We start from the raw sequence: 18,180 nt of genomic DNA, 5'->3' as shown, positions 1-18,180 counted from the left end.
TAGTTTCTTTTACCTAGTGACATCCATTTACAGTTCCTCTGTATCTTTTCATGGCTTGATAGCTCATTTCTTCCTAGGGTTAAGTAATACTCCATTGTCTGAATGTATCACAGTTTATTTATCCATTTATCTACTAAAGATCATCTTGGTAACTTCCGAGTTTTGGCAATTATGAATAAAGTTGCTAGAAACATTCCTACTGCAGGTTTTTGTGTGGATGTAAGTTGTCAACTCGTTTGGTTAAATACCAGTGAGTTGTGGATCCTCACCAGCATTTGTTGTTGTCAGTATTTGGGATTTGCTCCATTCTCATAGGTATGGTGTGAGATCTCATTGTTTTGATTTGCAATTCCCTAATGAAATATGATGTTGAACATCTTTTCATATGCTTATTTGCCATTTGTATGTCTTCTTTGGCACATTTTTAATCTGGTTGTTAGTTTTATTATTGTTGAGTTTGAGTTCTTTGTGTATTTTGGATAACGGTCCTTTATCAGGTATGTCTTTTCCAAATGTTTTTCTCCCAGCCTTTAGCTTCCCTTCTCAATACCTTAACAATATCTTACACAGATCAGAAGATTTTAGTTTTAATGAAGTCTAATTTACCAGTGATTTCTTTCATAGATCTTGCCTCTTATATCGTATGTAAAAAGCTGTCACCATACTGAAGTTTGTCTAGATTTTCTTCTATGTTATCTTCCAGGAGTTTGGTAGTTTTGCATTTTACATTGAGGTATATGATCCATTTTGTGAAGGGTACAAAGTCTGTGCCTAGATATACTTTTTTTGTGTGTGTGTGTGTGAGCATTATTTTTGCATATGCTCCTTTGTCATAGGTCACTTGACTGTATTTGTGTTAGTCTATTTCTAGACTCTCTTTTCTGTTCTATTGAGCTGTTTATCTGTTCTTTTGCTAATACCACATCATTTTATTTACCATTGCTTTATAGTAACTTTTGAAGTCAGGGATGGTCAGTCCTCTGACTTTGTTCTTCAGTATTGTGTTGGCTATTCTTAGTCATTTGCCTCTGAATATAAACTTTAGAATCAGTTTGCCAGTATTCACAAAACAATTTGTTGAGATTGTGTTGAATTTATAGATCATGTTGAAAAGAACTGACATCTTGGCAATATTGAGTCTTCCTATCCATGAACATAGAATATTCTCATTTATTTAGTCCTTATTTGATTTCTTTTATCCAAGTTTTGTAGTTTTCCTCATATAAATCTTGTACATATTTTGTTAGATTTATACCTATATCATTTGGGGACAGTGCTAAAGTAAGTGGTTTGTTTGTGTTTTAAATTTCAAGTTCCATTTGTTCATTGCTGACAATAGCAAAGTTATTTTTTTGTATATTAACTTTGTATCCTGCAGTCTTGCTATGATCACACATTAGTTTCAGGAGCTTATTATTATTATTATTATTATTATTATTATTATTATTATTATTTTGGATCTTCTACATAGATAATCATGTCATCTGCAGACAATGACAGTTTTATTTCTTCCTTCCCTATTTATATACCTTTTATTTTCTTTTATTGTGTTACTGCATTAATTAAACCTTCCATCCAGTGTGGTGTTAAAAAGGAGTGGTGAGAAGGGACCTCCTTGCTTGTTCTTGATCTCAGTAGGAAAGCTTTTGTTTTCTAACTAGTAGGTATGATGTTAACTGTAGATTTTTTGTACATCTTCTTTATCAAATTGAGGAAGATTCCCCTCTCTGCCTAATTAGTTGAGAATTTCTATCCTGAATGGGTGTTGGATTTTATCAAATGCTTTTTCTGCATCTACTGATATGATCATGTGATTTTTCTGCTTCAACCTGTTGTTGTAAAGGAGTAAATTGGTATTTTTTATAGTTTCTAATTTTCTCAAAAATTTTCAGACTTGTTTTCTATTGCTTTGTATGCAAAGATAACAAACATTTCTTTCAAAATCATTGTCTGACAACTTTTAATACAGAGACCCTTTTTGTCTACTGTCTGTTGTTTCTTGTGGCCTTAATTCATATTGCTTTATCTTCCTGTGGACTTTTTATTATTATGTCACTTTTTATTTGTAAAATTGTTTTTTAGAGCAGTTTGAGGCCTACTCTATTATCTTTCTCCTGATTTACTCTTATTCTTAATACAGCATATAATGTATGTAGGGTTTTTTTTTATTTTTTATTTTTGGTCTTTAGGGGGCTCAATCCAAATTACCTAGTCCTCTATTAGCTGAAATAGAAGACTTCCTTCAGATTTTTTTCATATAAGATATAGATGTATAGATACATTTTAAACAGTAATTGAGTTGGGATTTTCTCTTTACTTAAAAATCTTCCTATGTAATTAGTATAAAAAATAGAAGTTCTTTCTTTGTAAGCTTGAATATAGAGTCATGGAACCACTTTTCAAGGTCAGAGAAGGAATTGTGTTTTATGAGGCCTGAGTATGACACTAGATATTTATTTGGAGGGCTAGAATAACTGTATTTTCCAAGATTATTATTGATAAGTTGATTACTACTAAACTGGAGAACTGAATGTGTTATATGTGCAAAATACTTTAAAAACAAATAAAATTATTCTGACCTTGATAAGACTCATACAAATTGGCAAATAGATTTCTTAAATATTTCTAGAGCAGAGAATTCTGGAATAGCCTATTGGCAAATGCAACCCAGCAGCTCATAACTCTAAGTTTGAGACAAGAAGTTCTTTTCAATATCTAATCTAACTATTGTGTTTAACCCTGTTCATACCCAGTAATCACAGAAATCGAGGACAGTTAGTGACTATAGTCCATACTGTAGTCTATTTTCATTAGGGTAGGATTCACAAACAGAGACGAAAGCTGCATGAACAAAGGCATAATATACATAATTGTTCAGGTGAGAGCTGGAGTAGGAAATTTTTGGCAGATGGTAGGAAATTAGACTAATCAAGGTAGATTGGAGCTGATTGTTTAGGGCCTTGAAATTCTGGAGTGTTTTGACTTTGTCTCATGTATGGGAACTTTTGAGTGAGACTGAGAAGTCAAATCAAAGTTTTAAATATTAGGTTGGGCAGTGCTTTGTGGAGTGGATGACAGAGAGAAAATATTGGGAGCAGAGATGACATAAAGCTCTAATAACGGCCCAGTTATGGGATGATTAAGAGCCTGACTTGGTGGTTAGGTAAGAATGGAGAGAATGGAATGCATTTTTAACGAAGAGTATTTACTGTTTATACATAGGATGCTGAGAGAGAAAGCAGAAAAAGTTTTGGAGTGTTGAGTGTGGATAAATGATAGCATTGTACTAGTATCAATACCAGAAACTGGAAAGTCAGGTTAAAGGAAGATTGAAAGCAAGGATGATAAATTTGGTTTAAGATAACCTGAATATAGGTGAGAATAGAATTGTTCATCATCCGAATAATTATTTTAAAAAACTAACAGTAAAATGATGAAAGTACAGGGAGCAAGTTGTCCTATTGGGGAATCCCATTACTATTTTTTCTCCAGAAGTGACCACTGTTGTCAATTTGGTGTAAATTATTTGACTATATATAGGTATGAATGTGTGTTTATCTGTCATTCTTAATCTTTATCCTGCTGGGAGTGGTAGTGGGGACAGAGATGTAACGTCCTTTTTAATGAATAGGATAGAGGTACCTTTGTTTATGGAAGTTTAGATTATTTCTGATTTTTTAAATTTTTAAATTTTTTTAAATGCATTGTATTTTATTTTAAAAAACTTATTTCATTTTTATTGTTTATAACAGTTGTTCCAATTTCTTTTTTTTCCCTTTTGCCCACCTCAACCCAGCCCACCCCTCTAGCCCACAGTCAGTCCCACTCTGTGTTGTTCGTGTCTGTGTGTCATGCATACGTGTTCTTTTGACTAGTACCTTCCCCTTCCTTCCACTATTCTCCCCGCCCACATCCCCTCCTATAGCTATCTGCCTGTTCCCTGTTTCCATGTCTCTGGTTCTATTTTTTTTTTCATTATTTTAGTTTTTCATTATATTCTAGTTATAAGTGAAATCATCTGATATTTGTCTTTTGCCAAGTGGCTTATTTCATTTAGCGCAATAGCCTCCACTTCCTTCCATCTGTGCTTTCACAAAAAGTAGGACTTCATTCTTTCTGCCGCTTAGTATTCTCTTTTTAAAATGAACACAATGTTGCAAAGAAAAATTTGTTTTTGGTTTGAATTCCATACTTTAAAATTATGTATTGTTAATGCTATTATAGCCCCCCTTCTTCCCCGTTTTCCCACTTCTACCACCCCTCAGACAATTCCCATCCTGTGTCCGTGTCCGTGGGTCATCCATATATGTTCTTTGGCTAATACCTTCACCTTCTTTCATCCAGATCCCCCTCTCCTCTGACAGCTATCAGTCTGTTCCATGGATCTGTGCCTCTGTTTCTATTTTGTCCGTTAGTTTCTTTTGTTCATTAGATCCCACTAGTTCATTAGAAGTGAGATCATGTGGTGTTTGTCTTTCACTGACTGACTTATTTCACTTAGCATAATAGTCTCCAGGTCCATCCATGCTGTTGCAAAAGATAAGAATTCCTTCTTTTTTACTGCTGTGTAGTATTCCATTGTGTAAAAGAACCACACCTTTTTTTATAGATTTATCTACTGAGGGGCTCTTAGGATGTTTCCGTATTTTGGCTATTGTAAATAGTGTTGCTGGGAACATAGAAGTCCATATACGAGTATTTTGAATTGGTGTTTTGGTATCCTTAAGATACATTCATAGAAGTGGAATTGTTGGTTTGAAAAGCAGTTCCTTTTTTGTTTTTAATCCTCACCTGATCAGTTGCCTTTTTGTACGCACCCACACTAGGGGCCCAGCCCACAGCCTGGGTGTTTACCCTGACCGGGAGTCAGGCCCACAGCCTTTTGGGCCACAGGGGCAGTGCCTCAGACCGACTGGGTTACACTGTCCCTGGCAGCAGTTTCATTTGTAATTTTTTTTTGGAAGCTCCATGCTGGTTTCCACAGTGGCTACAACAGTCTGCATTCCCACCAACAGTGCACTGAGATTCCCATTTCTCCACATCCTTGCCAGTACTTTTTGTTTGTTGATTCACTGATGGTTGCCATTTAATAGGTGAGGGGTGATATCTCATTGTGGTTTTAGTTTGTATGTCTCTGATAATTAGTGATATTAAACTTTTTTCATATGTCTATGGGCCTTCTCTATGTTTTCTTTGGACAAGTGTCTGTTTAGACCCTTTGCCCATTTTTTTATTGGATTGTTTGTCTTCCTGGTGTTCAGATGTGTAAGTTTTTTGTATATTATGGAAATATAACCATTACTAGATGTATCATTTGCAAGTATAATCTTCCATACAGTTGGTCCCTTTTCATTTTGCGGATGGTTTTTTTAGTTATGCAGTAGCTTTTTAATTTGATGTAGTCCCATTTGTTTATTTTTTCCTTATTTCCCTTTCTCTAGGAGATAATATCAGCAGAAATAATTGCTTGAGAGATAGCTGAAATTTTACTGCTGATGTTTTCTTCTAGGATTTTTATGGTTTCATAACTTACATTTAAGTCTTCTATGTATTTTTTAGTTTATTCTGGTGTATGGTGTAAGTTGGTGGTCTAGTTTTATTTTTTTGCATGTACCAGTCCAATTTTCCCAGCAATTTTGATGAGAGGGGTTGTCTTTTCTCCATTGTATGCTCTTGCCTTCTTTTTCAAATATTCATTGATCATGAAGGTGTTGATTTATTTCTGGGCTCTCTATAGAGTTCCATTGATTTATATGCCTGTTGTTATGCCAGGACCAGGCTGTTTTGATTACCTTATAGTATGGTTTGATATGAGGTATTGTGGTCCCTCCAACTCTGTTCTTCTTTCTCAAGATTGCTGAGATTATTTGGGGTATTTTTTGGTTCCATATAAATTTTGGAATATTTGTTATAAATCTGTGAAAATATACCATTGGTATTTTAATAGGAATTGTATAGAATCTATAGATTGCTTTTGGTAGTATGGACATTTTAATGATGTTAATTCTTCCAGTCCACAAAAACAGTATATGCTTCCACTTATTTCTATCTTTCTCAGTTTCTTTCTTTGCTGTCCTATAGTTTTCCAAGTATAGGTCTTTACCTCCTTGGTTAAATTTATTCCTGGGTATTTTATTACTATTTTTGTTGCCATAGTAAATGGAATTTTTTTATTAGATTTTATTTATTTATTTTTAGAGAGAGGAGAAAGGAGAGAAAGAGAAACATCAGTGTGTGGTTGCCTCTCACATGCCCCCTACTGGGGACCTGGCCTGCAACCCAGGCATGTGCCCTGACTGGGAATCAAACCAGCAACCCTTTGGTTTTCAGGCCAGCACTCAATCCACTGAGCCATGCCAGCCAGGGTGGATTGTTTTCTTAGTTTTTTTTTTCTGATTTTTTTCTTATCGGTGTATAAAAATGCCATTGATTTCTGAGTATTGATTTTGTATCCTGCTACTTTGCTGAATTTATGTCTAGTAGTTATTTGTAGACTCTTCAGAGTTTTCTGTATGTAGTATCATGTTGTCTGCGAATAGTGACAGTTGTGCTTCCTCCTTTCCAATTTGGATGCCAGTTATTTTTTGATCCTTGTCTGACCACTTTTGCTAGGACTTCTAGTGCTATGTTAAATAAGAGTGGTGAAAGAGGATATACCTGTCTTATTTCTGATTTTTAAGGGAAGAGTTTTTAATGTTGCCCATTGAGTATGATCTTGGCTCTAGGTTTTTCATATGTGGCCTTTATTATTAAAGTATAATCCCTGTATTACTACTTTGCTGAGAGTTTTTATCATAAATCAATGCTGTATTTTATCCAATGCTTTTTCTGCATTTATTGGTATGATCAGGTGATTTTTATTTCTTGCCTATGTGATGTATCATATTGATTGATTTGTGAATATTATACAACCTTGCATCTCCAAGATAAATCCCACTTGATCATGATGTATGATCATTTTAATGCATTGCTGGATTTGTTTTGCTAATATCTTGTTGAGAATTTTAGTATCTATGTTCATCAGGGATATTATCCTATAATTTCCTTTTTTTGTTGTGTCTTTATCTGATTTTGGAATTAGGATAATACTGGCTTCATAAAAAGAGCTTGGAACTGTTCCCTCCCTTTGAGCTTTTTGGGGTAGTTGGAGAAGGATAGGTGTTAGTTCTTCTTTGAATGATTGGTAAAATGCGCCTGTGAAGCCATACGATCCAGGACTTTTGTTTGCCGAGAGTGTTTTGGTTACTGCTTCAATTTCATTGGTTGTTATCGATCTATTCAGGTTTTCTGATTCTTCCTGATTTGGTTTTGGAAGGTCATATGTTTCTAAAAATCTATCCATTTAACCCAGGTTGTCCAGTTTCTTGGCATATGGCTGTTTATACTATTTTCTTAAAATCTTTTGTATTTCTGTGATACCAGTTTTTATTTCTCTTTCATTTCTGATTTTATGTATTCCGGTCCTCTCTGTGTTTTCTTGATGAATCTGGTTGAAGGTTAATCAATCTTGTTTATCTTTTCAGAGAACCAGCTCCTGGTTTCCTTAATTTTTTGAAATGATTTTTAGTCTCTACCTCATTAATTTTTGCTCTGATCTTATTTCCTTTCTTCTGCTTCCTTTGGTTTTGTTTGGTGTTCTGGTTCTATTAGGTGTAGGGTTAGATTGTTTCTTTGAGAATTTTCTTGCTTCTTGAGGTATGCCTTTTATGCTATGAACTTCTCTCAGGACTGCTTTCACTGTATCCCACAGATTTTAGGTTGCTGTGTTTCATTTTGATTTGTTTGTAGGTAATTTTTGATTTCTTCCTTGATCTCATTAATAACCCATTTATTATTTAATAACATGCTACTTAGCCTCCATGTATTTGCATGTTTCTGAATTATTTTTTGAAGATTTCAAGTTTTATGCCATTGTGATCCTAGAAAATGCTTGATATGATGTCATTCTTGCATTTGATAAGACTTATTTTGTGTCTTAACATGTGATCTGTCTTTGAGAATGTTCTATATGCTTTTGAGAATGTATGTTCTACTGCTTTAGGTACAGAACATTTAGAAATGTTCTGTAAATATCAGTTAAATCCATTTATCTAGCATGTTGTTTAAGGTCAACAAGGTTTCCTTGTTGCCTGGGTTGCAGGCCAGGTCCCCAGTAGGGGGCATGTGAGAGGCAACCACACACTGATGTTTCTCTCTTTCTCCCTCCTTTCTCCTCTCTCTAAAAATAAATAAATAAAATCTAATAATAAAATTCCATTTACTATGGCAACAAAAATAGTAATAAAATACCCAGGAATAAATTTAACCAAGGAGGTAAAGACCTATACTTGGAAAACTATAGGAAAGTATGTTCTACTGCTTTAGGTACAGAACATTTAGAAATGTTCTGTAAATATCAGTTAAATCCATTTATCTAGCATGTTGTTTAAGGTCAACAAGGTTTCCTTGTTGATGTTTTGTCTGGAAAATCTATACATTGATGATTGTATTAATACCCCTGTGGGGTGTAAAATCTTCTACTAAGACTATATTGTTGATCTCTCCTTGAAGACCACCAGGATTTTATATATTTAGGTGCTCTTATATTGTATGCATGTACCGAGGTCTGTCCAGAAAAAGTTAATTCATTGTTAATATAACAAGAATGGTTTGCATAACTTCAGTGTAACCTGGTAGCCAAGGAGAGTGGACTGGAATGCGCATGTGTGAACAATGATGATTTCACTGCACTAGTCAGTGGGGGCGGTAGACTCTGTTGGATGAGCAAGTGCACTGTGTGGCCATCACAGTCAAAATAACTGAGTGAGTAGAGCAACAAATCTGCATCATATTTTGCCTTAAGCTTGAACATTATTCCACGGAAACTACTGGGATGATTCAAAAGGCCACAGCTATGGGCAACTGGTGACTGGCAGTTTCATCACCACAACATGTCTGCTCATACTTCATATCTCGTGCAGAGTTTTTTGGTGAAACATCAAATCACCCAAGTGACTCGGCCCCCCTACAGCCCAGATTTGGTGCCCTGAGACTTCTGGCTTTTCCCAAAACTAAAATTACCTTTGAAATGGAAGAGATTTCAGGTCATCGATGAGATTCAGGAAAATACGATGGGGCAGCTGATGGCGATTGGGAGAACTGTGTGAGGTCCCAACGTGCCTACTTTGAAGAGGGCTGAGGTGTCCTATGCACAGTGTTTCTTGTATCTTGTATCTTCTTCAATGAATGTGTCTATTTTCCATATTACATGGCTGGATACTTTCTGGTCAGAACAAGGGTTATATCTTGTTGGACAGATCCCTTTAGTGTTGTGTAGTAACGTTCTTTGTCTCTTGTTAAGGACTTTGTTTTGAAGTCTTTTTTGCCAGATATAAATATTGCTACCCTTTCTTCTTCTTCTTCTTTTTTGGTGTCCATTTGAATGGAATATTTTCCTTCATTTTTTCACTTTCATCCTTTGTAAATCCTTGGATCTGAGGTGGGTCTCTTGTGTACGGCATATATATTAGGGTCATGTTTTCTTACCCATTTAGCTGCCCTGTGCCTTTTCACTTGGAGCATTTAATTCATTTATATTTAAGGTTTATAAATAGGTACTCACTTATTGCCCTTTTAGAATTTGTACTTATGTTTATCTGTCTGTTCTTTCTTTTTCTTACAGCAGGTCCTTTAACATTTCTTGCATTGCTGGTTTGGTGGTAATGAACTCCTTTACCCCCACACCACCCCCCCTTTTATTTTTTTAAAGTCTGAGAAGCTTTTTATTTAGCTTTCAATTTTAAATGATTGCCTTGTTGGGTAGAGTATTCTTGGTTGCATGCTTTTATTTTTCATTACTTTGAAAACTTCATGCTAATCCCTTCTGGCCTGAAGTGTTTCTGTTGAGAAATCAGCAGACAGACTTATAGGAATTCCTTTATAAGTAACTAATCTCTTTTTGCCTTTAAGATTCTATCTTTGTCTTTACCCTTTGCCATTTTAATTATGATGTTTCTTGGTATGATGTATCTTTTGGTTCATCTTGCTTAGGACTCTCTTTGCTTATTAAACTTGTGTGTGCTTTTCCTTCTACAGGTTAGGGATATTTTCTGCCATTATTTCTTCAAACAGTTTCTCTATCTCTTTGCTACTCTCTTCTCCTTCTGGAACCTCTATGATGCAGATGTTGTTATGCTTGATGTTGTTCCAGAGGTTCCTTAGGCTTTCCTTGTTTTTGTTAAGTCTCTTTTCTTTTTCATTTTCTCTTAAGGCAGATACTGTTTTCTTGTCCTTTGATTCACTGATTTGATCCTCTGCTTCATCTAACCTGCTGTTCATTCCTTATAATGAAATCTTCATTTCAGATATTGTATTCTTCACTCCTTATCAGTTCTTTTCTATGGTTTTTATGTTCTTGTTAATGCTTAGCATCTGTTTAAGTTTTCACTGAGATCATCCATTTTTCCCTTAAGGTCCTTGAGTATCCTTGTAACCATTATTTTAAATTCTGCATCTGGTGTTTGGGTTGCTTCCATTTCATCTATTTCTTTTAAGTCTTTTTCTGAGGATATTTCTTGCTTTTCATTTGGGACATTTTTCTTTGTCTCCCCATTTGGTATCTGTGTGTTAGGTAGATGTGCTATGTCTCACAAACTTGTTTTGATGGTTTTATGATGAAGTTGTCTTGTTGGGCTCAGTGGCACTATCATCCAGATCACCTGTGTTCCATACTCCAGGAGTATTTCTTGTGGCTTATGTGTACCCCGTATTGTAGTTGAATCATGGATTCTGTTGGCCCTTTTGTGGGTAGAGTTAATGCTTCAGTTGGGGAGCCTGTAAGGGTAAAACATTGACCACCGTGTGTGAGACTGTGCAAGAGCTGCCGCTTGAGTCCACCTTGTTCCCTGCATGGTCTGGTGCCTACAGGATTCCCGCTTTTGGTTGCTGGTTGTGTGACTAGTTGGGCCAAGCTGTGGTGTCCTCTGAAGCCCACCACAGGTTTTGTTCGTTGTGGATCCACTGGAGTGGAGCTCAGATATAAGTCACTCTCAGATGTTTTGTGTAACCAGCCTTGGGCTACCTGTCTGTAGCTACCACACTGTTCAGTGTGTCTGCTGGACTTGTGTGCCTGTGTGAGGGACAAGTCTATGTAAAAGAGTTAGCTTCTACCAGCTTAGAGCTGGGGTAGCTCTGTAAAAAGACCAAGATTCCATGAGGTCCGCCTCTATATTTCAGCTACTCTGCCTCCTCCAGAGGTTGCCTTGTCTTCCTCTGGGGCCTTCTAAAGAGAGACTGTAGGATGAGCTCAGGCTAGTTGAGGTAGGGCTGTGGATCCCCTACTTGAGGGTCACACATAGGTACTTAGTGAGGGGAAAGTAACTCCTGCTTGAAAGCCAAACAAACCCCTCAGTCTCTGCTGGAGTCTCTGACTCTAGTTCCCCTAGGGGGCTCACTGCAGATTCAGGTTAGATACAGCCAGCTGTCCCCTTTGCAGGAATGAGCTCAGCAGCTCTTGACTCAGACAATAGCCTCTGAGGGACTTACACTCTGAAAATCCTCATTCTGTGCTTCCTACTTGGCAGGGCTGACCTAAACAGTGTTCCTTTGCCCACAAATCTGTAGGAGGGGAACAGGCACTTCTCTCCCTTTCTGGTGTAGTATGGGCTGAACTCACTGGGGAACTTGGGTTTGCCTCACTGCAATGTAGCTAAGCAGCTCAGCAGTCACCCCTCTGCTTCCAGACAGAAACCTCCCCAGGAGACACAGTCCAAAAATCTCAGCCCTCTGTGGCTTTCTGGCTCACTGCCAAACTAAGCAGGACAGAACAAAGATCCTAGCCCTGTGCCACATTCCCATCTCTTTGCACAGCTAGTCTCAGCAGGGCAGGGCCGAAAATCCCAGCCCTACACAGCTCTTCTGCACCTCTGAACTCAGCAGCAGGAATGGCTCAACGGGTGGGAGTAGGGATACCAATTGTGCTCTTGAGTTCGGGGTCTGACTGGTCCTCTTTCCAAGCCACTCAGTTAAGTCACTGTCAGGGTCTCTGCCTAATGCCTCTCCAGGAAATAGAAGACTCCTTAAAGTCACTGCTGGGTGTAGCCAGGAGACCCCCCACCCCCCACGGACACAGGACCTGAGTGTAGCAGTGTGGCCTCTCCAGCAGTAGGAGTCCCTACCTGAACTCTCCAGGCTGGTGCTGTAACAATACAAGTGCTCTCTATGATGGGAGGGTGTGCTCTGAGGCTCAGAGGCCGGGGGAATCCCCACTGACTCCCACCTCTACTTGTTACACAGACTTCCCTTCCCCTCTCTGTTGCTGTGGGTTGGGGAACCGTGCGTTGGGTTAAGACCCCTTGCTTCTAGGGTAAGGGAGTTCCACAGTCACTGTATCTATTAGTTTCTCAGCTGCCCGCTGCACCTGTGTGCGGGGCTTTCCCCCCTCTGCCTCTCATCCTTCTTACCAGCCTGTGTAGCATCTTCTGTACTTCTTGGTTGTAATATTTCATATCAGCTAGGTTTCAGTTGATTGTTCTGCTTGATTGCTTGGCAGTTCAACTATAAATTCAATTTGGGGGTAGGAACAAGTGGACACAGCTTCCATTTATTTTGCAGCCATCTTGTCTATCTGCAAAGAAAATTTTTATGTAACTATTTTTGGGTACTCATCCAGCTATTTTCATAGAATAAATTTCTAGAATTGGACCAGGGGATAAGTAGATTTATCATTTTGCTACAGGTAACTTTCCAACAAGGTTAGTACTGATCTGTGTGTGTGTGTTGGAAGAAGTACATATGTGCTTGGGTGTCTTTCCTACTGTTGGTGTGTGATAGTGTATTATAGCTTTCTTAGTTATTAATTTTAACATACAAAAAGGTAATGAAATTGTGGCCGTCATCTTGGAACAGCAGAGAAATCCTGGTTTTTGGAAATTCCAGAGGGCAATACATGTTTATTTGCATAGGAGCTAGAATTGGACTTGAGGTAAATGATGGTGGTGTTTGAGAAAGGGATAGCCTAAATTAGTGAGGTTCGGAAAACTACTTCTAGTATAATCCAGTACCAAAAGGCAAGAAGCTAAACCATTTTAACTTTATTTTACAAAAATGTTTAGATCTTAGTGAATTTTATTTCTATTGGGACTTAACTCCCATTTTAAAGTAGGAGTCAGTGAGAATATTTACTGTCAACTTACCTGGAATAAAAAAGAAAAAAAATGTTCATTTTAGCTTGTAAATCTTTTTTTACCTAGTAGTGCAACTAAAGGGTAGGTCAGGGTTTTTCCAAGGAGACTTAAGCTTTTAGCTAATTAAAATGAAACCCTATAATGCCTTGTGGTGGTATTATTAGAAACTATGAGTAGGTTTATTGTGTGTTTTTATCTCTTAAAATTAATTTGGATCAAAGAGCAGAATCAAAATTACATGGCAGTTTTATGACACAATTCATTAATTCTATGACAAATGTATACTCATGACACAATGATTTTGTGGCAGCTGCTATAGATAGTATACTCTGCATTTATACAGATTGAATATTGGTGCACAGTTAACATAAGGGTAAGATGTAAAGTATCCTTGAAAGGCCTTTCCCCCTCTAGTAAATACTATTTGACAGGAAACCAAAGCAACCCCAAATTTAGTTTAAAAGTCTTCTAATGTAATACGTAGATACCACATTAATTTATCAGAAATGGTGTATTTCAAGCAAGATGGAGTAATTTAATGTTTGGTTTTTTTTTAGGCTAAGGATCTTTCTTTGTAGTAAGAAAAGGTAATTCATGATAACCCCCACAGGTATTAGGAAAAATATATATTAATTTTGAGAAAGATTAATGAATTTAAAAGGGACATAATTATTTTGATTAAAATATTTGTTTTTAATTATTTACAATAAGAACATACTGTCATCATATTGTACTTTTCGATGAAACAAACATTTAGTTATTTCATTATCATGGGTCGGTGCTTTTGGGGATAGCTGAGGCGATTTAGAGTCCGTGTAGGTGATCAATGTTAATGTGTTGACTGATTTCTCATCTGAATCTGCAGGCTGACTGCAGCTCACCCTGTGTCAAATAAAACACTTGGAGCATTAATCACACACATAGTTGTATACTGAAGGTCATCTTTGTGAAGACTAAGATTTTCCCTAGCCACTTATCAAGTTACATGTGATTTTCCCCCTGATTTCATGATATGGATTTTGTACCAGTTTCCACCCTTGAAGATTAACCCAAGTAGCCTCAGGAAACACCTGGGGTTTGTGAATCCGGGAATATACTGAATGGGAAAAGTCAGTACTTCTAGTTAGGTTAATACTTGAAGCTGTGACCTTAATGGTCTCAGAAACTGTGTGTGGAAGTAAAAGAAAATTTGTTAAGGTGTTATTCAACTTTATTTTTGAATTTTCTTTTATTAACAGTTGAAAATCTCAAAGTCATATTTATTATAGAATTGATAATGAGAATGATAAATGATAAAAAATATTACACTGAAGAGTTAATTGATTGTTAATTAAGTTTATTTTTTTGTGCAGGTATAATTTGGCCTCCCAAGATCCTGTCTTAGCAAGAAGGAAGTGGAAAGTAATCTTGGAAAGAAAACTAAAACAAGAAAGCTAGAACTTAATTTTTACATGGTTGTCAACTTACCTATCAATATGGACACCCTTCCCACCGTTTGTCCTCCTGGTGGAGACAGTGGGCTATCAAGTTCTCACTCTGAGTTACAAAAAATGTTAATTGATGAAAGGTTACGATGCGAACATCATAAAATTAATTATCAGACTCTGAAAGATGAACACACAAGGTAAATTACATAAATTTGGAGGTGAGGGGCTTGATTAAAAAAATTTTTAATGTTTGCTCTGGAACACACAGTAAAATTTTTTTACAGTATATATATTTAAAACAATACAGTAAAATATTTGCTTCAAAATTATTCAAAACTAAGCATGGTGTCAAGTGGCTTATCAGTTTATAAAAGTGTTTATTTTTTTTTCTACTTCTCAAAAATTTAGTAAGCTTTTTTTTTTAGTTTTTTTTTTTTTAGATGTACACAAAAAGAGAGCAAAGCGCAGAGTTTGCATATACCCCCAACACACAATTTCCTCTTAATAATTAAAATACTATTAATATCTTGCATATTTGCTTCAGGGAGCTGATACTGATATATTATTATTAACTGAATTCCACAGTTTACATTAGTGTTCACTGTTTGTGTTATACATTCTGTGGGCTTTGACATGAGTATAATGACATGTACCCACCTTTACAGTATTATACAGAATAATTTCATTGCCCTAAAGTTCCCCCAAAATCTTGTTTTTAAAGTAGCCAAGATATATTAAACTGAATGTATCTGTGTGGCTAAATTTGTTTTTTCTCTTCAATGTAAAATTACATTCAGGAGCTACAGTGTTAATAATTGAACTATAAAGAAAAGATATTTGCAATTTTAATAGATTATATGATATTGATCTTCTGTAGTGTTGGTTGACTTTATATAAAAAGTAATGCAGTTAGAAAGCAAAGGATACACTTAAAATTGAATTCTTTTAAAAAAAAAACAGGTTGCAAGATGAATATACAAAGTCACAAGATGAACTCAAGCACCTGTTAAATGAAAAGCAAGCTAATCAGGAAAAAATGCAGCTGCTGTTTGAAGAGCTAAAAGGGGAATTATTAGAGAAAACTAAAGACTTAGAAGAAATAAAGCTACAGGTAAGAAAATATATTTTAGTTAATGTAAAAATTGTCAGATGTTTAATGGAAGTAAGTAGTTTGGTGGTATAATTTTCTTTCTTATAATCGACTTTCTCTACCATGTAGGGTTTAGCCACAAAACTTATGTTTATGTAGATTTGTATTCTCTTACCTATTCTGATTTAAATAATATTTCACTATTAAGAATAACTGAGGGAAAGGCCAATTTTAATTCACAAAAGATTTACAATTAAATATTTTTTAAAGAAAGATTTACAAATTTTTTAAGTACTATAACTGAAGCTAAGCTGAAAGACTGATAGTTTTTTTTTTAAGGAGCTTTTTAAAAGACACTGTGAAAACAATGCATATAATTTTTGTGCACAATGTAAGGTAAATGGAGTCTAAAGCAAAAGATGGTTGGTACTAAAATACTGACTGCAGTTTCTTTAGTTATTTTTCACACTATTTAGTTTTCATTTACCTAGAAAGTAAAGCAAAGCTTAACTTTGGTAGTAGTTAAACTTACTGTATATTTTAACTCAGTAGGTGTTAATAGTGATATTTTCCTACATTCATTTAATCTCTGAATAGGACCAGCTATGTATTTCTGCTTATCATATGCTTTGTACAAATAATAAGGTATTATTAATCTTGGAGTTGTAAGGTGATAAAGTAAAAAGCCATCTTTTAAGTCATCTAGTATGGCGTGTGACCCAATTCATGGATTCTTTTGCCAGCAGTCTTGGAAGCTTGTCATTCAGTATCTTTCTGTAATCTTCTGCTGCTGGGAACACTGCCACTAAGCTTGGGTTGGAGCCTCCTTTGTGCTTACAGTTTCCTTCCTAGGAATATTTAGGACATTTAAACAAAAAGATAAAAACTTCAGAGGGAAATGTAATTTAAGCCTTTAGAACTGGTAGATTAATTCATTTTGCAAAAGTTGAGAAGCCTATGTGAGGAATCTGTGAGCCCTGAATTTAAGATACTGAAAGCATTCTTTAGACATTGCAAATGTAAATTACTCTATTTCTCGAGAGTAACATCTGTAAATGCTTATTTTTATCAAGCACATGCAAAGAGTAAGCTTAAGAAGATTGGAGTGGCTATATTAATATCAGATAAAATAGATTTCAAGACAAAGAGTATCATTAAACATAAAAAGGAACATTTTTACAACAAAAAGGGGTCAATTTCCCAGGAAGATGATGACCTTAGTTTTCTTATGTGTTAAAGGATGTAAAAGCTGTTAGCTAATAGAGGTTATTGTGAGGACTGAGATAACTTACATTTTTAGTACAGTGTCTGGGACACAGTAGATACTCAAAAATGATGGCCATTTTTATTCTAGTTGAATATAGGCTCTGTGAGACCAGGGATTTTTATTTAGTGTGTTTCTAGTGCTCCAGGCAGTACATAGAAAATTATTTGTTGAAAGATGACATGAATAAACAGAATAAATTAATGAGTCAGAATTATTATATTCCTATATAACATTGCACTTGATGATAATACTTTTCTAGAGCCTTAGCATCTTAGAGTTGGTAATCATCTAGTTCTGAGTTGAATTGTCTCCTCCAAAAACATGTTGAAGTTCTAACTCCTAGTACCTCAGAATGTGACCTTATTTTGGAAATAGGGTCTTTTCAGACATAGTTAAGATGAGGTTCTATGGCAGTATGATGGGCCCTTCATCCAATATGACTAGTGTCCTTAACAGGGAGAACAGACACAGAGACAGAGACACAAGGGCTGGGGAGAGAGGAGGGGATGGGAAGAATATCCTATCATGACAGAAGCAGAGATTAAAGTGCTGTAGCTGCCAAGAATTGCCAAGGATCGCCAGCATACCACCAGAAGCTTGGATGAGGCAAGGAAGGATTTACCCTACAATTTTCAGAGAGAGCATGGCCTTGCTGACACTTTGGTAGCCTCCAGAATGGTGAAACAATATATTTCCGTTGTTTTAAATCAGCTTGTTTCTGCTATTTTGTCATCACAGCCCTAGGAAACTAATGTACTATCCAAAGTAAGTTCCTTTTTGGAAAATATGTGACACAGAGTCCTTTATTTTGTTTCAGTGCTTTCAGTGCTGGAGAACCTAGTGAACTTTTAAAGTAATCCAGTTCCATTTATGAATTGGAGTATGTTAAGCATTTTCTCCTTCATATTACAATGAAGTCATCCTCCCTGTAGTCTCCGTGTTGGTCCTTGTAATGTTCCTTGGATCTACACAAAATAACTTTGGTCATTTCTTCACATAAGAACTTCCCAAATGTTGGCTGAAAAATATAATTTTTGTGGCGAAGTTTCTATTTTTCAAGGTAAACATACCTGGTTTCTATGTGATATTTGTCTGGCAAAAATAAGCTAAAGAAACATGTATTTTATATACACACACACACACGCAAAATATATATTGCATACATACATTATATACATATATAACATAAAACTATATGTGTATATTATATGATATATACATAATTATATTTAA

At 35.9% G+C, this 18,180-nt stretch overlaps 1 protein-coding gene across 3 annotated transcripts in view; it reads left to right on the top strand.

The window, feature by feature from the left end:
* Window positions 1-18,180, top strand: part of CEP83 (centrosomal protein 83) — a 124,073-nt gene that overhangs the window by 32,978 nt on the left and 72,915 nt on the right. The window contains exons 3-5 of one of the 3 annotated variants that reach the window (XM_054580217.1): window positions 13,721-13,750; window positions 14,516-14,787; window positions 15,551-15,701. In XM_054580217.1, the coding sequence (XP_054436192.1) occupies window positions 14,615-14,787; window positions 15,551-15,701 (324 nt within the window). In that variant the 5' untranslated portion in view covers window positions 13,721-13,750; window positions 14,516-14,614. The other 2 variants (XM_054580218.1, XM_054580216.1) reach the window with 2 other exon arrangements.

This window comes from Pteronotus mesoamericanus, unplaced genomic scaffold, assembly GCF_021234165.1.
Source record: "Pteronotus mesoamericanus isolate MK-2021 breed Mesoamerican mustached bat unplaced genomic scaffold, CSHL_Meso_final contig_56, whole genome shotgun sequence".
Lineage (NCBI taxonomy): Eukaryota > Metazoa > Chordata > Mammalia > Chiroptera > Mormoopidae > Pteronotus > Pteronotus mesoamericanus.
This window is presented reverse-complemented; position numbering and strand designations above follow the sequence as displayed.